At 41.8% G+C, this 20,484-nt stretch overlaps 1 protein-coding gene across 3 annotated transcripts; it reads right to left on the bottom strand.

Annotated features, from left to right (window-relative positions):
- Positions 1 to 723: 723 nt before the first annotated feature.
- On the bottom strand, positions 724 to 20,467 carry abcc12 (ATP-binding cassette, sub-family C (CFTR/MRP), member 12). 3 transcript variants are annotated; one of them, XM_086025373.1, is made up of 31 exons: positions 16,831 to 20,467; positions 16,553 to 16,606; positions 16,378 to 16,481; positions 16,145 to 16,291; positions 15,590 to 15,737; positions 15,203 to 15,439; positions 14,508 to 14,681; positions 14,280 to 14,427; positions 13,706 to 13,854; positions 13,221 to 13,328; positions 12,213 to 12,521; positions 12,023 to 12,147; positions 10,723 to 10,795; positions 9,618 to 9,821; positions 9,373 to 9,507; positions 9,204 to 9,285; positions 8,308 to 8,358; positions 8,006 to 8,101; positions 7,597 to 7,700; positions 6,881 to 7,063; positions 6,075 to 6,301; positions 5,855 to 5,992; positions 5,563 to 5,752; positions 4,877 to 4,966; positions 4,600 to 4,789; positions 4,491 to 4,520; positions 4,113 to 4,272; positions 3,955 to 4,033; positions 3,388 to 3,501; positions 1,615 to 1,779; positions 724 to 1,488 (listed from the first exon to the last, which is right to left on the bottom strand). In XM_086025373.1, the coding sequence occupies exons 1-31, from the start codon at positions 16,867 to 16,869 to the stop codon at positions 1,384 to 1,386; spliced, it is 4,158 nt and encodes a 1,385-aa protein (XP_085881499.1). In that variant the 5' UTR covers positions 16,870 to 20,467; the 3' UTR covers positions 724 to 1,383. The 3 variants fall into 3 exon arrangements, with proteins under 3 accessions (XP_085881499.1, XP_085881500.1, XP_085881501.1); XM_086025374.1 differs by having other exon boundaries at positions 8,006 to 8,098; XM_086025375.1 differs by lacking the exon at positions 4,491 to 4,520.
- Positions 20,468 to 20,484: the final 17 nt, after the last annotated feature.

Below are 20,484 nucleotides of genomic sequence, written 5' to 3'. Positions count from 1 at the left end.
ACTGGACTGTAATTTAAAAGACGGTTTGCCTCCCTTCCGAGCAGGATTCGTCAGTTCATGCAACATTAAGGTTTGGTGAGGACAACATCGAAGGTACACCCCAAAACACGAACGGTATCATTCTTTTGGAATGTAAAACGACAGACGTTAACATGCCTTGCAATGAAGCGTCATTGGGTGGAAACTCGTAAATGTAATATGTGAACAACCAGTTTTTACAGGCATGATTTCATAAGTAGTTATTCAAGCATTTGTTGCGTATATGTATTATACATATCGCTGGCGTCGGGCCAAAACCTACTTGTACCTCCAAATGTGTCCCTTTTCAGGAGACCCCAAAAATGGCAGGTTTGTTCAACCATTTGCATCGTGAAAGAGAGCAAGCCATTTTCAACACTCTAGTTGGGTCAGTGATGTGTAAAAATAACACCGATGCGTGTGGACTGATCCAATAGTATAATTTGGGGAACAAATATGAAATTTACCAAAATTTAATTTATGAGATTGACCAACGATATGGAAAGAGAAACAAAACCATTGAGCCTCTTTGGAATAGATTAAAGTATGGACCTATCATCCATTCCAAAAACACTAAAAGACTGCAGGTGACGAAAATGTACTGTTGTAATCCAGTAAAAGTATCATCCTGTCTAATAGTAATAATGTCTAATACCCGCACCATAATCTACTCTTTTACTTCAATGAAATTATCACACCTTACTATACAAGTAATCAGTAATCTTTTATTAGAAGTGTGTCAATACTGTTGATAGTAAGCGGCAATGTCTTGACGTTCGATCGTTGCTTTCCCTTTAATTTCCCTTTGAGGGATTCCAATGAAATAAGATAAAATAAAATAGACCAATGCTCCTTCATTAGGAAAAAACATGACGTCATTCTCATTCAAATCAAGTACAGAGTAATTAGCAGTCTGATGAGTTGTCAGCCAGGCAAAGACCACTAGCACCGCCGTGTGGCCAAGCATGAGCAGCAGTATGGAAACAGCATGTGTAAACCAAACATCCATCCATCCATTATCGATACCGCTTATCCTCACAAGGGTCGCGGGGGGCGCTGGAGCCTATGCCAGCTGTCATCCGGCAGTAGGCAGGGGACACCCTGAACTGGTTGCCAGCCAATCGCAGTGTAAACAATCAAAAAAAGAGTAAATAATGGAATTGGGGAACGCGTTTTTAAATATTTGATTTAGTTTCCACGTCACTTGAGAAAGTGATTGCAAAGTCAAACATGAATCAATAAATAATAGCTTTTAAATACACATCTTTCATCTCAGTGTTAAAAAACAAACGTAAAACATTATAAATTGACTCTGTGGCCAATGTGCAAGATCCCGCTACAGGAATAAGAACGTAACAGGTGATATCAATGTGCCTCCGACACGCTGACAGTGTTTGTGGCCGCCAGGAGTGAGGAGAACAGCGAGTCGGACTTTTTCGACAACACGTCTGGAATGTCCAGTTCTGCCACCTGTAAGGTTAGGAGTAACGGTTAGGAGTTTGGATTATGGAGTCTGTCATTTGTAGCACATAACCCACTTAGGATTACTATTAGGATGTTTGTCTGTGTCAGCATGCGTGCGTGTGAGTGTGTCACCTTTCCATTGTCCATAACCAGAATGCGGTCGGCGTGCATTACGGTGTTGATACGGTGGGCAATGGTGAGCATGGTGCAGTCGTGGAAGGCATCTCTGATGGTGGTCTGGATCAGGGAGTCGGTCTCGGCATCGATGGACGCCGTCGCCTCGTCCAGAAGAATAATCTGCACGGGGGGGGGAACTTTCATTTTTACTGTAGCGTGACAGTTTTTACCACGGTCTGGGTCTGGGGCCACCGTTTGATGTGGCCACAGGTTAGGTGTTAGGATAAGGGTTTCCGAGTTACGGGTTAAGGAAGTGGAAGGGTTAAGATAAGGTTAAGATTTAGAAATTAAGATAAGGGATTTAAAGGGGGAAATCAACCCAAACATATTTTTTCAAGAATATGTTACCAGCAGGCCCACTAGTTGAAACATGGCATTCTGATTAATATTGCGTTTGTGGAATATGAGTTATACGGCAAAATACGGCATTTTGTCACTTCTGTCGACTGAAAATGACATCACACACCCTCGGGGCTCAGATAACGACCAATCACGACTCAGCTTCAGAAAACTGGTCAGCCGTGATTGGTCGTTACCAGAGCCCTGAGCAGTTGTGATGTCATTTTCAGTCGACAGAGGTGACAAAATGGCTGCCCCCTGAGATGGCTAAAAACGGGTGGATTAACTCTGATTCCACAAATGTCACATTTATCAGAATGCCTTGTTTCAACTAGTGGGCTTGCATAGAACATATTCTTGAAAACATGTGTTTGGGATGACAATTGCCTCGGGCCACCTGCTGAAGGGGCCTGCGAAAGACGGGTGACGCTGGCCCAAATGACAACGAGTCGCTGTAGGGCTGTTGTTAGCCGCTAGCTTGGAGGGGGCCCCAAGGGACGGCAGAGATTGGTCCGTATCAACAATACAACTGGAAGCAGACACTGCAATGACATGTCAAGATTTGTAAATCTCCCTTTTGGGGTCCCCTATTAGCAGCCTTGTTGGAATATATAGGTACTGTAAAATACACAATGTGTATTTTTTTGGACGAAAACATTCATTTAAGTTGGAACAACTTTAAAATATAAATGAATGATATTTATGGCAACAATGTTAGTTAGCACAACAAAGCAAGCAAGTTGTTTGTTCTAAAACAATTTGCCGAGTTGTTTTTACTTTTCGCTTTAAGTTGGGGGACAATACAAGAGACAATCAGTTCTGTAAACTCTTATTTGTTTGTTGAAATTCAATTACCAAACTTAACATTTTAGCAAAGTTTGTTGTCTTGAAATTTTGAGTTCACCCAACTTTTTTTTTTTTTTTTTTTTTTTTACAGCGTACAGTACAACAAAATGAAGGGAATTCATCATTCAGATAATGTGAAAAAACAAAAAATAAGATTATCAAAATAAACAACGTGATAGTGGCATTTAAAATTAAATACGACTTGAATTCTCAGAAGATTATGACTTCTTATATGGAAGAAATCCATCCTTATTCTTATGGCTTTTTTTTCTTGGGGAAAAAAAAAAAATTCTTATTACATTACAACTTATTTTCTCCCCCCCCCAAAAAAATTTTTTTAGTCTAACATTACAAGTTATTTTTCTAGGAACTAGGCAACTTTTTAATCCCTATACGAAATTCAGGGGTATGTACACTTTATGGTAAATTGGAATCAGGTTTACAAGGGGGTTTCTTGGAATGAATACCCCCCCTGTCAAGAGCTCCATGGACCCCAAAAGTTTGCGGGGTGCTGCATTATAGAGCACGTGGCCGCGTCCCAACCTTGGAGTTGCGTAGCAGCGCTCTCGCCATGCACATCAACTGTCGCTGTCCGACTGAGAAGTTCTCTCCATTCTCAACCACGTGCGCCTCAAGATGACCCTCCAACTTGGAGATCTGTGGGGACAAAATATCAGATGAGGACTAGTCAGGAGATGTGAATGAGCGAGCCGCAGTTGTTTCTCAAATGTTGTTCAAACGATCATGCTATTGGCGAATAATAAGAATGACAGATGCAACTTGATTTGCTGGAGAAAATGCTTTTACTTGCAATGCTAGTAGCACACAGCTGCCACTAGGTGGCTCACTCAACAACAAACCATGGAAGTGGTGAACCGCCACACACAAACAAGCCCATGGTGCATAATGAAAACTAACAGTTAATGAAAATTAATAAATAATACGGTGGGCGAACACACATAAAAAAATTGTCGCTGTCCTGTGAAAAACACTTATGTCCATTTTTTTAAAATGTTCTTATTTTTACATGGTGTTTCCGCGTTACAGACATCGCATGAACGTGAAAATGAAAATTGTTTCCATTTCATCCCTGGCGCACGGATGGCTCACCGAGTCCTTCATGTAGGTCCTCTCCAGCGCTGCCCAGATCTCCTTGTCACTGTAGCTGTTAAAGGGATCCAGGTTGTGCCTGTGGAGCGTAGACACAGGTGGTCCTCAACCACTGGCAGTCCGCAAGGCGCGCCGCATGTCCGCTTGCTATGAGTTACCTGACTGTGCCGATGAAAAGCACGGGGTCCTGGGGGATGATGGAGAGTTTGCTGCGCAGATCTTGCAGACCGATGGTCGAGATGTCAACTCCGTCTATCAGGATGCTTCCCCCCGCCGGCTCAACCAGCCGGAACAGCGCCACCCCTAAAGAGGATTTACCTGCAGACAGCGAGGCAGCAGACGGAGGACAAGGGTCAAAGACAATCATGATGTCGTAAAACAGGTTTTCACCGTTGTCGTTTTTTGGGGAGACATTTGTAAACAATCCACAGATGAGAAAACCTGGAATCTCATTATGTTGGTTGGCATGGGGGCTTCAAAAGTTGCACATTTGTCACTTAAAAAAAAAAAAAAAAAGTAAATATTTGAATGCTTACCATTTCTGATTCCGATTTTTACAAGAAATGCTACAAGACAGCACAAACATTTTTTTTTAATTACAAAAAGGAGGCTCAAGTGTGCAACAAGTCGTTTCTGAAGCCTCACCTGAACCCGTCCTTCCCACGATGCCCAGCTTCTCTCCAGCTCGGATGTGGAAGTCCAGCCCGTTCAGGACAATGGGCGTGTTCTCTCGGTACTTCATCTTGTAGTCCCGGAAGGTGATGGACCCGCCCGCGGGCCAGTTCTTTGGGATATTAGCGTCCTTGATGTGCCTGGGACCCTCGGACATACAACCCTGTTTACGAGGAGATTGCATTTGAGGTCCAACCGCATTACTGTGGATTCTGGGTTGGTTTTGTGGGGTTCTAGGAGGCCATCTGACCTTGATGTACTCCTGCAGCCTCTCCACTGAGTTGAACCTGGCCTCTACCTCTGTGGATTGCCTCACCACGAACTGTAGCATGCCCGTCAACTGCACACACAGCACATACGCCAGGTCTACTCGTAGGACGTAAAAAAATACCAATACTTTTTTTTTCCAGGTAGCTACACTTGATTCCTCTCTCTGATTAAATTGTATTTTTACTGGCCACATTTGAAAACAGATATCGGTACTTTCTAATCGTTGTTTTGAAAACTATTTAAAGTAATTTTAACATTTAGACCCCATACATTGTCTTCTTTGAACTGATAACATAAATAGTATGTTCCCTTGAAAATTAATACATAATATAAATCAAAAATAGGAAAGCGAAATAAATAATAAACTCGCCCTTGTTATGTATAACTCTTAAAATATTTAACACAAAAAATGGTCCCTTTTAAACGCGCACAACATTTTATTGACGGGCTTATGAAATGACTTCTCATTTTGGAACTAAAATTTTAGATGTTTTGCAATTGCACATACCCCCTGCAATGTGCTCGTGTACCTCTACCCTGGTTGGGAAACACTGCTTTTAGATAACCATACGCTAATGTTCTCTAAACATTCTATGCCACTTGCAGTGCTCACACTTTCGCCACCTCTGACTTCTCAACATAATTCCGCCGGCTGCCTTTATTTACCTGCGTGGTGTAGGACAAAGCCAGGCCCTTCAGGGACGGACTGATGTTCTCATTGCTACTCAGAACCACATAGAGCGACACGAACAAGGTCAACACGGCCGCCATGAAGTCAAGCCTGTAGGACAGCCAGCGGGTCCCAGCGGTAAAGAGCATGTAGTGGTTGGAGTTGATGTCGTTCAAGGACTTGAACCTAGGACATAAGACAGGACAATGGCACCCTACCATTGGTGTACCGAGCGCAACCGTTGTGATCCTGAAGAGCGTAGCAAGACGCTCGCGAATGTCATCTTACAGCTTGATGTGGCTGTCTCTCATGTTGTAGGCGTGGATGGTGCTGAGGCCCTGCAGTGTGGATGTGGTGTGAGAGACGCAGGGAGAGCGACTGATGTTCTCCATCTTCTTCATAAGGCGGATGCTCCTCTGGACCATGCTGCGGAAGCAACACTTTTTGTAACTCTTTGTCCGAGGTACAAAAGCGCACATCCCGGTGGTTCGAAGCGGAGTTAACGCACAAGAGCATGAGCGTGAACAAAAGTCCCATGATGAGCACAGGGATGAGCATTGTGGGGAAGACGGCGGAGATGGTGACCATTGTGCTGGTCACCAGCAGGCTGAACTGCAAGAAGGGATCCATGTGGAGCGGGAGAACACTGTCCAGCTCCTCCTGGTCTTTGGAGAAGCGGTTGAGAATGCGGCCAGTCGGCGTGGTGTCAAAGAAGCTCATGGGACTGCCGACGATCTGGCGAGGACGGTATCAAACAATCCATCAGCTTCATTTACGGTGCTGGGGTCCAAGTATAGACATTAAAGATTTCTTAAAACGGCCTGTTAAAGTATGCAGGGTCTGACACCTACATGGTTGAAAAGGATTTGCAAATTATATTCAGTTTTTATTTACAGCACATTTTACACAACTTCACTAGAAAATAGGTTTGTAGTTGGTATAATTGACGTAGCAGCATAAAATCACCACGTGTATGCTTTTTGATCTACTGAAATAAAATCATGATGATCAGATGAAATCAATTTGAAAGATTTTTAGCCCTCTCTGGGGCGGCCATTTTGTCACTTCTGTCCACTGAAGATGACGTCACAAACGCTCAGGGTGTGTGATGTCATTTTCAGTGGACAGAAGTGACAAAATGGCCGCCCTCTCAGATGGCTAAAAACGGGTGGATTTTGCCATTGCTCATTTTTATTGTAATAAGGCATCCGAGATACTTGAAATTACATCGCCCTGGCATTATTATTCAACAATGTAGGGTTCAGAAAAAGAGATACATATTCATCCTCTTTGATGCCTAGATAATATGGGTACCCTCTTGACCATGGTGTCATGGAAGTGGCAGGCGGCTTTCAAGGTGACTTGAGTGAAGAAGAAGCTCTTCACCATGGCCAGGGACATCATGACCAACACCATTATGCCGTAGACCATCTGGTAGAAGTGTAAGTCTGGGTTCTTGGAAATGTCGCTCGGCTCTGACCTGGTCCCGTTGGCTGACTGGACATAGTCAGCAACAAAGTCAACATGTTAGCACTGGGGACTTTGTGTTTAGTGAAGATAGTAATGGCAACAATAGGGCAAAAAATAGTAGTGACAATAATAAGAGTAGAGGAGTTGTGGTGAATAGTAGCAGTAGTAATAGTCATCATCATAGTAGCACAAGTATCGAAGTAAAATTAAGAGGTGGAGTAGTAGCTGTTTTTGAACTGGAGTTTTAAATTCATACCTCGGGCTGCATTTGTACGCTGAAAAAAAATGGAATGTTGAATTTACTCAACTTTATTTCGTCAAGTGGTTGCACTAAATATATGTCATCATCTGGATCCGGATAGATTTTCCAAGATTTTTTTTTACGTGCAACCACTTGATGAAATAAAATTGAGGAAATTCAACATTCCATTTTTTTTTTTCAGTGTACTTCAATATACGCAGTCAGCATGCATTCTTCAATCTATGCTGGCTCTTTTGAACAAAACACATTGTCTTACGTTTGTGTGTGTGTGTGCACGCGCGTGTCCGTGTGTTCTCACCCCACTGCCCTGGCCAAGCCAATAGCTGAGCCACCAGTTACTGAAGGCCGTGCAGCTGATCATCAGCACCAGGTTCAGGAAAATGAGGAAGGTGATGATGTAACCTGAAGAAATGAATGTATTCATATACAGTCGACCCCCACTATTTGAGTAGCAAAATTCCACGTAGACTTGACACCCAGTGAAAAGGAGTGGGAGAGAAATAAATACATTGGTAAAAAAGAATATTCAAAATAATGACAATAAACCTCTTATATGTGTTTTCCATGAAAAACAGGGGTTAGCTTTCCCTAAAAAAAAAAGCAACCCCCCCTGCCCCTTCATCCCACCTCCAAATATGAAATACTATTGAAAAAAAAAAGTGAAAACATTCTGAAACTGTATACGTGTGTAGATGTGTGATTTTGACCTCCTGCTGCCTTGCAGTATTGTCCGTAAATCCTCCAAGATACAGCGCCCTCTGTGGATAACTCCTTGCTGACTAGCTGGTCGCCATCCTCCACTGCTGAAATTGTTTGACTCATTAGAATATAAATATTCACACAAGATACAATAGACACACTCTTTGGACCCCTGATTATGTACACTTGCATTATCGAATGACATTCAATACAAAGCTCAGAAGTGAAACAAATTTTAATATTGTATATCTCTTTCAGGTGTACCCAAATTGTATCAAACAATCTATACAATAAAGGAGTTCCGACTCACCTTTTTGGCTGGTTATGTCTCCCACCTCAACTTCGTCTGTGATGTCGAAAGCTGTGAGGAAGAGCAGCTGTCAGTTACCTGGGTAATACAAGTCAAACACTCCAAAAAGTGCTATCATAAAACAAAAGTAACAGTTGTGTCACGGAAGGGTTCGGGTTAGAAGTAGTAGTAATTGGAGAAGTACATAGAAGTACAGGGATGTCACGATATCCAAATGTCACAATACAACAGTGCTTCTCAATTATTTTCTGTTATGCCCCCCCCAGCAAGAAGAAAACAATTCGCGCCTCCAACTCCACCACCAACTCTCCGCCGCAACTAAAAATAACAGCATTTGTCTATAAAATAGTTCTAGGTACACCTCTGCATAACATCGTTATACGAGAATACCCTTATTAACATTGTTTATTAGTCTGTAAAAGGAAAATGTTTTAAGTGCATCAATTTGCCTGAAATAAAAAAAAAAAAATCCTTGTTTAAGCTGTAAACATGTAAAAATGTTCCCCAGGGTCACACGCGCCACCCTCAGCATCGCGACCCCCAGCAACCCGGGGGGGGGGGGGGCCGCCCCACTATTTGAGAAGCACTGCAATACAATAAAAAGAAGTGCTTTGCCACCATCTTGTGGCAACTATACGCAATTACAAAAATTTTGAGAGTTTTAGAGCATCAATTACTTCTGGATTTCCGCTGTTCGCAACAGGGATTCACTCTAATCATCATAGCAGTAATAATTGAAGTAATTGTCATAATAGTGAGTAGCAGCAAAATAGCAATAGCAGTTGCAAAACTGATGGTTGCTTGGTATAATAAGTTAAAATTATACTAATCAAATATCAACTCAGTGTCCTCTCGGTAATGGTAGTCATATGTAATATAGTAGTAGTGGTACTAACTGCTGTTTCTGCTGTTTGCTCGTTCTCTCAGCTCAGCTTCCACCCCATTCACGGGCTGAGCCTCCTCTTCTTCTTTCTTAGCCTGAACACAAGAATAAAGTAATAAGTAACGCTTCAATGTTAAGAAGAGGAAGAAGGAGAAATAAAGACAAGTGAACGTCAGTCAGACTTTGGCCTGTTCTGCCTGGTAGCCACTGATGAGCTGAGCATAGCGTCCGTTGGCCTTGATCAGCGCCAAGTGGTTCCCTGACTCCAGGATCTCGCCGTTTTCCAGCACCAGGATGTCGTCGCAGAACTCCAGATACTGATGGAGTATTAATAATATTAATACATGCAATTACGTAGCCCGTTGTTGGAGGAAAGTGTGGATAAAAATTGCTTTTTGTAGTGCTTTCATTTTTGCGGCCTTGGTACCTGCAGTTGGTGTGTGACAAGGATGATAGACTTTCCCCGCAGCTGGCGCTTGATGCACTCCTCAAAGATGTGCTTGCCCACGTGGGCGTCCACGGCCGAGAGAGGGTCGTCAAGCAGGAAGATATCTTTGTTGGAGTAGACGGCCCGAGCCAGGCTGATCCTCTGCTTCTGGCCGCCCGACAGGTTCAGGCCACGCTCGCCGATCTGACCACAATAATAATAAGCACTCAAGCCTTGAAGGAAAAGTGATGGAAATACACAACAGCGGTAGAGAGCAAATACAATGTTATAACGTTCAATAACAATACAAATCAACGATAATGATGGGAAGCAACACTAGTTACAATCAAAATCAACAACAAGAATAGAAATACACTAGAAAACGCTGGAAATCAAATTACAATAGGAATCAACAATAACAACAGAAATCAACACTACTACTACTACATCTACTTTATTTCGGTTTGCAAGGACTAGGAAGCATTTTAATCCACCAGAATTGCACCTTTGGCAACAATGTGACATGGGATTTTGGTTAAGGTAAGCAAAACTTTAAAGTACAAGTTTTAAGAGTTAAAAAGGTCAGCAGGCTCCCATTTCACAGTTCAATAGATTGGCAAATAAGTGTAGGCTATGTGAAATGTCAAATGTATATGAGTGTAAAACTGTTTGAGCAGCAATCCAACATATTATGGCGTACATAGTGTACATCACTTAACATTTTAATCAAATTGGCTCAGATGGGTGGATGGATTTTTCATCAGTTGGACCTTCTTTTTTTTCCGGATTGACGGTAGAAGGACTGGCGGACCTTTGATGTTTACTGACGGAAGCGCGGTTAAAATAACATGACGGACTGTCCGACTGACGATTACAGTTAGGTTTGGCTTGAAAAAATTGACGGATGACGGACGGGTACCCAGGCTGCTGACGGATGAAGAATGACGGACCGGTCAACTTTAGTGAAATGCCCACCTCGGGTCAATAACAATATAAATCAAATAACAGAAACAAAAACAACACCAGAAATCATCCATTAACACAGAAATCAACAAGAGCAATAGAAATATTAGTACAGTAGATATAAAAACAACGTGGAGTATACCTCTGTGTGATCGGCGTGTGGGAGTATATTCAGATCGGCTCTAAGGCTGCATACGTCCAAAACTCTTTCGTATCTGCACAAAGAAACTCAGACATGAACACAACTTTTGAACTGACTCATTATTTCATGCTAAATCAGAGAGAGCGAGAACATGTTTGAATGTCCAAAATGCATGTTGACTAATGAAGTGATAAAATGTGTGTGTGTATATGTATTTATTTAGTTCAATACTATACGAAACCTGGGGTCCAATGACAACATTTTGTCTGGTCATTTGTTGTATTCTTGATCTATCATATATTCTAATGATATATTTGAAAATCAATGAAAAAAACCCCGTGCTGTGCTCAATCTTACAAAAGTTCTAATTTGCCCGTACTTTTCTGTATGTAATCTTTTTTTTTTTGCCCGTACTTTTCTGTATGTAATCTTTTTTTTTTTCCCCGTACAAAAATTGTTATACGATGTACACAATTTGAAATGATCAAAAAACGTATAAAATGCGGGGAAAACGTCTAAGTTGACAGGTATGAAAAATATTTAAATACAGCAATACTTTAGCGGTAATAGCAGTGGTAGTAATAATTGTAGTAGTCATAGCAGAAAGAATAGATAATAGTAATGTTAATAGTCGTTGTATCAAGTTCATTTTGTCTTCCTTGTTATGTATATTTTGATTGATTCATTTATAACAGATAATAGTGATTTTAGGTCGTTTAATTACCTGACATGTTTCGGCGTGTTACTTCCGCCTTCGTCAGAGTGTCATTGGTGTAGTTGTGGCGCGTCTTTATCAGCTGATGTTCCATGAGGAAACATGTCAGGTAATTAAACGAGCTAAAATCACTAAAGTCTGTTATAAATGAGTCAATCAAAATAATGTTGATAGTCATACTGTAGTGGAAGCAGCAGCAGTAATAGTAATAGTAGCAGTAGTGGTAATAGTAGTAGAGGCACAACAATTAATCAATTAATCAACATCTAATTGATTATCATATTATCATATTAACATCATATTAACTATTTTGATGAACTATTATTCGTTTAGAGACATTGTTGAATTTAAAATTAGACAAATCCTTGGAATTTCTTTCTTGGAATATTCTCAGATTTCTGTACTCCTCCATGAAAGCAGACTGATTATCTTTCTGTTTAATCAAGAAATATTTAAAACATCTGTTTTTACTTTGGAAAAGCATGATCAACATTTATGCACATGTTCTGTCAGTTGTTTTTCTTTGTCGTTTGAATTATTCCAGTCAATCGCTTGCGGTGATTTGTTTTTCATGGAGTGCATTACTTGTCTTTGTCCATAGGGTTCCCCATCAGGATGTTCTCTTGAACGGTTCCATGGAAGATCCACGCTTGCTGGCAAACGTACGCAAAGGTACCATTGGCCGAGACCGAGCCCTGGAGGAGGTGCATCTAAAAAAAACACAAAGTTGAAGTTCTTCACATTGGGATAGAGTGCCTCGGCGGAGGTGACTCACCTGTTCTAAAATGCTCGAAATCAGTGAGGACTTCCCACTTCCCACATTCCCGCAGACACCCAGCAACTTGCCCTCGGGAAGCGAGAAGGAAATGTTCCTCAAAGTGGGCCGGTGGTCGTATTTTTCATCAGCCTTGAGTCCAAGCTCCCCGTTGTCCATCACCATCCCGTCGTTGACCACGCCGGCTGGTTGCGCGTCGCTCTGGATGTCTGGTTTGTTCCAGGACAAAGTAGCGTTCGCCATCTCAATGGCCGAGCCGGCTGTCCTCTGCACCAAATAGGGATCTGGATTCTGGATCAGCAATATTTTCTGGAGGAAATGATAGGAAAGTTATACAAGGATCCCGCCAGGAGGGGTTCATGGACCTTCAGCTGTCCCTCAGGACCACCGAAAACCTCTCCAGTAACCTTCCCAATGTTATAGTAATAATATTATGACATTTTTCTTAAAAAAAAAATGCTTTTCTCTTTGCTTGTGCCAACCTTGCAGATTTTTATCAGGCCATTCAATGCTAGGCGCAAATAAAATTTGGGTAGAAATCTCAGAGTTTCATAAGGTTTGTTAAATTTCACTCATTACTACCGGCTTGAACTGCCAGTTATTCTTAATATATGCCTTTTATTTTCTTCATTCATTTATCCCTACCACAGTCTAAAATCCTTTTTTTTTTTTTTTTTTATACCTTGTGTGTTTCAGTGGAGTCGAGGATAAACATTATACATTATTATTATTCGTATAAGAACTAGATTGTGTCTGTGTGTGCTTGAATCAAAGTTATAAACCTCTATGCTGGAAAAATCTAACTCAAAGTTATCAAAGAACCTTCACAAAAAAAGACGCCGCTTGCCCCCTTAAACAACCAAAACCAGACATGGTGCCCCGTTGTTTGACTAGTGGTGGTCGAGGGTATTGCAGGCATTATTCCCAGACACCACCATAAATTAAATGTGCTCTTTAGAGCTCCCTAATTTAGACTACATTGAACGAATACCAAGTCAAGTTTCCTACCTTGAGACGAGTCACTGATACGCTGGCGTCGGCCAATGACTTCACGGACACCGGCAACAGAGCCAGGCAGAAGCGCAAGGCGTTGAAGATCGAGATGGTGGTGAAGGCCTGGTGACGACATGGGAAAAAGATCACCCTCATCGTTAAATCTCTTTGCTGGTCCAAACACAACCAGCAAACTACACTTACAACCTAAGTTTCAATACTTGTTACACAAACTTGTTTTAATTTCACCCCAACAATCTATTCTCCTCATTTTCTTGCATTTTTATTGCACAGCTTCCAGTACATGTGGATGTTAATTTTTTTTTTTTTTTGTCCACTCAGATTTCAGCCGCTATGTGTTTGCCATGCCAATGTACTCTGCCCGGGGTCTTCAGAATCAGTAATACAGTCTGATTTAACTGAAACGAGCAGACTAGCATCTCCCTCCCGCGATTGTTTTCAAGGCCGCTATTTGTGGTTTGCAGTTGTGGTGTACTCACTTCGGTGGCGTTGAGTTTCCAGCCCAACAAGGTGTGCAGCATGAAGGTGAGCACGGTGGCCAGGGTGGGGAGGAGGCTGGTGATGCTGGTGTTGATGTCCTGGATGTAACTGGCTATGCGCAGAGGTTTTTTCTCTGTTTGTCTCAACTCTGGAAGAAACCACGAAAAAGGTCACCGTCATCATTTGTCACAAAAGTCTCCAAAGAATGTAGGTGATGACATCATTTTACTCATAACTGTATGATTTTATCTTTGAAAAATACAAAAATACTCATAATATCCTGATGTTTTATATATATTTATTTTTGCATGATTTTATCATTGTTACTTGTATGATTGCATTCTTGAAAAATTACATTAATGCAATGTTTTTATGAAAAAAACGTGAATTATTTATTTTATGATTTTTGCCCAACTACAACTTTCTTTTCCCTTACGATTATGACTTTTTACTTCCAAAAATTACATGTTAAAAGATATGATGTCACTTTTCACATGATAAATTCCTTTTGATGCTGGCATTATAACCCTATTGGGTAATTTTTGTCATTTGCCCTGGAAATGAAAGCCATACCTGCGATCTTCTTCTCAAAAGAATCTTCCCAGGCGTACATCTTGATGAGCTTGATGCTGTTGAGGATCTCGTTCATGGTGCGAACGCGACTGTCCGTCAACAAAATGGCTTTGTGCCGGAACTTGTTGATGAGCTTGGCCAAGAACATCTGAACGCCAGGGAAAAAGCACAACAATTGGTGATCTTAATAGTCTCAAAATAATGGCGGCGGCGTGTTGGTTTCCTGACCTGCACTGGGATGAAGACCAGGTAGGTCCCGACACCCATCAGCGCCGTGATGCCCAGGATGAAGCAGGCGTAAAAGATGCACAAAAGGAAGAGCACCGGGATCGACAGCACAAAGCCGCCATACGCCGCCGCTTCGTACAGCTTGTGGCCGTCGCTAGTCAGGACGTTAACGATCTTTGGGGAGACAGACGGCCGTGTTTGAAACAAGTCCACTTGAAGAACAGTCATTAAAAAAGTGACAAACTTCCTCTGTCACCAAGGCCAGACATATATCTTGCATGAAAAAAAAAATCTCTAACCCCTGCATATTCGTAGTTTGGCATTTGTTGTTTTTATGTACAGGCAACAGAAATTAAAGTGTTACTTTAGTGCCACCTTGTGGCATTTTGGTGCCAAGAAACAATGTTGATGCGAGACGAGGTGCTTAATTTAAACACAAGTAGTGCTTTGCCAACATCTTGAGGCAGTTGTAAACCTTCTCATCTCATCTAAATTTACTCACAAACTCAGTGTAAAATCTGGGCCAGTTTAGCTATCATCAGATATTATTCTGTTGTATGAATGGCAACAGGTCGATACACAGGTCAATTGTACATTCCGCCATCTAGTGGAAGAGAATTGGATGGTTCTGTCCATCAGCACGTCAATGGTATGGATTCAAAACCCAAGTGGAAGCTGGACGGTAGCTACTGTACCTCTCCAATGGAGATGCCGCTGTGCACCCGCAGCGAGATGACCTTCTGGTAGGCCAGGGTGCTGAAGGCCCCCTTCAGCCGGACGGCAGTGCGCAGATTGAGAGCCCACAGCAGTGAGTTGAAGAGGCACTTGAAGAACTCAGAGGTAAACAGAGCAAAGCAGAGGCCGATTCCATGTGTCCGAGTTGACTTGGAAGGGTCGTCTATATAATTCAGGATCAGTTTTACCAGAACAGCCTGGGAGAGGTTGAAAATGGGGTTAAAAATGGTGGAAGCTTGGACCAAACAAAACCAAGGGTCCAAGCCTACTGGACCGGGGATCGCTATTACCCCCGGATCGGTATGAACCCCTTGTTACAGGGACTACACAAGATGGAGTTGACTAACCGGACCCAGAAATGCTGCCACCATGCTGACGACACCGGCCGTAACGGAGAGAATAAGCCTGGTTCTTTGGAAACGGAGAATGGTTCTGACCAAAGAGGCCTTTTCCAGACCCGATTTTGCTACCTCCTCCTCCCATAGTCTCTGGAGCCTGAGGAGAGCACAGGGATGGTTTGTTATTCCGGAATCTTTCCCATATTTGTCTCTACATCGGGTACGCCACAACATCAAGACCAAGGATCACGGTGACTGTTGATTGTCCAGAGGGGAAATTTTAGTTTTTGAGGTGTCTGTGTAGATTCTCAGTCATCCAGGTCAAGGTAAAACTGGAGTCTTCCTGGTTGTTGAAGTCACTTCTAATCCAAAAGGCTTCTTCAGTTCGAAATTTTGGTCCCCCTAATTATGTCCCCAGCGGAAGGTCACTTTAGGTTGTTATTTGATTAAAGTTGAAATGTCTTCAATGAACAGGAAGATTCCAGTTACCTCGATGCAACATTCTCCAGGAAGGATCGGTTATTTCATTTTTTTTTTTAAAAATCACGAAGAACAGCTCTGGACCTGTTCGTGCTTCCACCGGCCTCATCCAAAGCTGACAGGTTGAGGGTGCTAACGTCCAGCCTGTTTCGAAACATGGCCCACATCATGGAGTTCATCCACGTGAAGGTACTGAAGGACAGTAGCCCCGCATTGTCAATCGGATGGGGCCTAGGCAGAAGGAGCCAACAGACCTTGTGTTAACTATGGGTTAGCGACTTTTGATAATGAAGCACTGCTGAGCGAAGTGCACTGACTGCGACGAGGTCCAACGGAAAGGTTTGAGGGTCTGAATGCTCCGCTTGTACTTCCCAAAACGTGACTGGGAAGTTGCGCTGCCATCGTTATTGGGTTTTTTGATCTAAAAGTCCAAATAAGTGTTAGGCTGCTCATGAAAGCAGAGGAAGAGGTGTTTATTTGTTGCGTACTCACACAAAAGAGGTGTTTATTTTGCTGCAAATCGGGATCTTCTGCCTTCATCTTGTCCTGCAGTCACACACATAGCATTTACCACTGTTTTCCAACCTTTCATGAGCGGAAGGAAATATTTCACATGAGGAAAATCTCACAGCATGGAGCCTATGCCGGCTGAATTTGGGCAAGAGGCAGACTAGTACACCGTGGACTAGTAGCCAGAAAATCACAGGACACACATACAAACGTTTACACTCACAGTCACCAATTTGGCCTAAATAGATCTTTATACTTACAAAATAGTGTTTCTTATGAAATCCATGAAGTCCATCCATGTTTCAAAACATTTAATTTTATTTATCAAATGAACACATTTTGAACTCTTACAAAAAAAAAAAACAACAAAAAAAAAATCACATAGTTGAAGGTCTCTTTCAAATGAATTAAAAATCTGAACTTAAATGATCCATTAAGCAAACAAAAATGCTGTGTCATTCTTTGGGCTGTCGGTGCATGTAGCCTTGACCTGAATTTAAAACTACAATGGAAAAAAGAGCACTATTTCACCGAACACTGAAATTAAATATTTGCAAACTAACTTCCATGAAAATTTTACCTGCTTGATGGGACTTCTGCTCCTGAACCGCTGCGCACAGCGTCTGCAGATCAGGGCTGTAGGAAATCACTTTCATCTTTACGCAGGACTGTAAACTGCCGTCTTTTTTAAAAAAAAATTAGATTTTTTTTTTTTGTGTAAGCGTTTTTATTACATTATAATCCGCCCCCGGCCAATAGCTTTCCGGTTGGATTCTTTTAACCATGAGGAATAGTGACTACCGCCACCGGTGGTATGGAAGGGTATTACATCTCAGGCACGCATAGAATCTGTCGTTGCGGTGTATTTTTCCAGCGCGACGTACCGACAGCTGGCCCGACGCCACTGGTGGTAAGAATCTGTCACAGTTGCCCAACGTCGGATCTAGGCCTCAAGACTGTTGGCAAATCATCTTAACTGCCTTGATTTTTTTTTTTTCACCTCAACTTGGGACTTTCTTGGAATTTTAAGGTTATGACTTATCCCCACCTCTGCTAGTGACCCAATGCAACTGCTTGGGGCTGTGTGCTGAAGTCAGTTACACACATACAATGCTTTGTCAATACAACCAACCAGCCAGTAACAAGTTTATTTAGTAGCAAGTAGTTTTAAAACAAACTTTCTTCTGTGTCCAACACGCCCTGCCTTTTGGCTATAATTCCAGATGAAATGGCATGCATCTTGTTTCTCCGTGAGCCAACTGTGTTTCTGTTGTCTGTGCATTTCTCTGATGTACACGCGCACTGGGTGCCCTTTTTTTGACGCAGAATTTGGGAGAGCTGTTGTTACACCCACCCGCCCCGCCAATTCACCACCACAAACACACGCATACATATTCCACCTCAAAGTGCCGATACTTAGAAATGATGGTACAAAAAAAAAAAAAACTCACTGACAAATTTCGCTCGTGGTACTTCGTGGAAGACTAATATAGAGTTATTCATGAAAACACTCATTTCCGCATACTTTAATGCACAACTACAAACATCATTACTATAACTAGTGTTAATTGTAACTGCAACAAAGCAAGTTGGGAATGCCAATTTTCTGGTTGAGGAACATATCAACAACCTTCAGGTTACCAAATGGGCGCTCTATCACACGAGCCACGTTACACCTACTGTGAGTTAGTAAATTACTGGTGTCTCCGAAAGGAGGCGCCCCCTCCCAAATCCTCCTTTTGGAGGTACAAGTATTCCGCCTGACATCAGTGATTTACAAAAGTCACATAAGGAGCGCAATGGCTCAGGTGGTAGGATGGCAGTCTCCCAACCTGAAGGTTGTTGGTACGTTCTTCCACCGTTGTGTGACTTTTTTTTTAATAAACTAATACAATGCAAGTAAAAGTGACTCAAAATCTCTCCTTGTAAAATTTAATTCGAATTTCTGAGTGAAAAAACACTAGTGTTTTTTTTCAAGTAAATAACTCTCCAAATGTTTTTCTGTGTAAAATTTACTCTGTATATTATGCTTTTCCAAGTGTAGATTTTTAGACTGGGACCAAATATCGTCTTTTTAGAGTAAAATGTACTTTATGAAAATTACTATTTATGTTCTCATACTTGTTTAAACAAACACCGATCATGATCTTGTATGCATGTTCAGTTGTAATTTTGATTTTTGATTAAAATAGAATATGTATATTGATATTGGCGGGAATGGTAAGATATTTTAGATTGATACACCAATCAAGAGTAAAATTATACAATTTTCATTAAAGAAACACTGTGTTGCTTTAAACTTCAAAGTAAAAGTTCACTAAGGCTATTGCATTGGGATTAATGACTCAATGTATTATTTGGTAAGCTTTATTTTGAAGTTAGTGAATACCCTCTACTGAATGCGGACTAATCAGGTTGTCTTATTGTGAACACGCATTTTTTTTCACCAACCATTCTGCGGATCGTGCGCATCCTGAACCGATGCTTGATCCTTACCAATCAAAGATGATTCGTTCCACTGCATCACAGTTTTGTTTTGTTTTTTAATCACTAGTGTGTACAGGTACACAAATGCGCGTCGTGACGCAAATAACGGTTCGCATCAGTGATTTCTGTTGCGAGGTAACGAATGTAATTTTGTTTAAACAATACTTTTGTTTTTTGGATTGTTTTGGGGCTTCCGCCATGACACCAGTAATGGCGCATAGACGTTCCAATCGACTTCCTTGCTCCCATCCTCCTCAAAGTTGCTTAGTGCCAGTAAAAACGATACAGACCCCCCCAGGAAATGACAAAAGTCACATTTAATTCCATGTAAGTCAATGTTTCATCAAAAGAGTTGTGAAAACATTTTATGAAGGTGGAATTCTTGCACAGTGCTGCTTTAAAACGTTAAAACGGACTAAAGTGGGTTGGTCTGAGCCATTTTCAATGGCTGACATATGTGACTAAACGTACCTTTCAATGAGTAATACACAAATTTGAGTCGTTCAAGAGTGATAGTTAAGTTGTCACGAGTGAGACATAAAGTTACCACGATATGGAGTGACAGACACACAAAGTTCTTTAGCTATGAAGTGAGCGATGAACAAAGTTGTCTTATCGTGGAGTGGCATACAAACAAATTAACGTCACGGTAGTAGTTAAAAAACAGTTACCTGCAGGTGCGCGAAGGATGAGGAGGACAGCGTCTAGCGCTATCCAAGCTAATCGAAAGACTGAAGCAGCATTTTTTTTTCCCCCTCTGCTTTGGTTACACAAGAAGATTCAAAGGTTACAATGAGTGGAAGTGAGCACGTGTAGCACATTTACAAGCACCCATGCGCACACACCCCCTCTCGCGCACACGCGCACGCACGCACACACACACTCACGGCACATCCTGTTGTAAACACTTTCTACAAAACATTTGACTATGTGGACTGCAAATTTCTCCTTCTAATATTGTAATTTCTTGAACACTTACGGGCAGAGCAGGGCATTTGCAAGTGAAAGTTTAGTCAGACACTAGGACTCCATGGTTTTTCAACCTACCTAAACTCCCAGGCCTGGTCATTTGACCAGGAAGGGAGGGATGTGTTGGGGGAGCTATTGAAATGTTCAAGTATATTAGCCCCTCCTTTGCAATGCAATTGGCCCCCCTCCCTCACCCTCCTCAAATTCTGCAGGTTATCCACCTCAACACAAAGCCACGGGGGGGGGGGGGGTTGCTCTCTGGTATTGCAAGCAGACCATACTTCATTGGCCATTTGTTTGGGGGGGGGGGAAGCCCAACCCATGCTTGTTTGGGTAGCAACCTACCCATCATTCGACTTTGTTGCTCACAAACACATAAGACAAAACCTGGTGAAAATAACAAAATATATATACATAAAAAAAAATATATATATATATATATATATATATATATATAT

The sequence above is a fragment of the Filicampus tigris genome, chromosome 3 (genome assembly GCF_054856515.1).
Source record: "Filicampus tigris isolate MCC_2025a chromosome 3, RoL_Ftig_1.0, whole genome shotgun sequence".
Classification (NCBI taxonomy): domain Eukaryota; kingdom Metazoa; phylum Chordata; class Actinopteri; order Syngnathiformes; family Syngnathidae; genus Filicampus; species Filicampus tigris.
The sequence above is the reverse complement of the archived record's forward strand: the minus strand, read 5'-3'. Positions and strand labels throughout refer to the sequence as shown.

Coding starts and splice junctions, on each gene's coding strand:
- abcc12 (XM_086025373.1), bottom strand. CDS start 16,869: ATGGATGGACTTCATGGATTTCATAAGAAACACTATTTT. Junction 13,855..14,279: donor TTTTGAGAAGAAGATCGCAG/GTATGGCTTTCA, acceptor GGTTTCTTCCAG/AGTTGAGACAAACAGAGAAA. Junction 9,822..10,722: donor CACACGCCGATCACACAGAG/GTATACTCCACG, acceptor TATTGTGGTCAG/ATCGGCGAGCGTGGCCTGAA.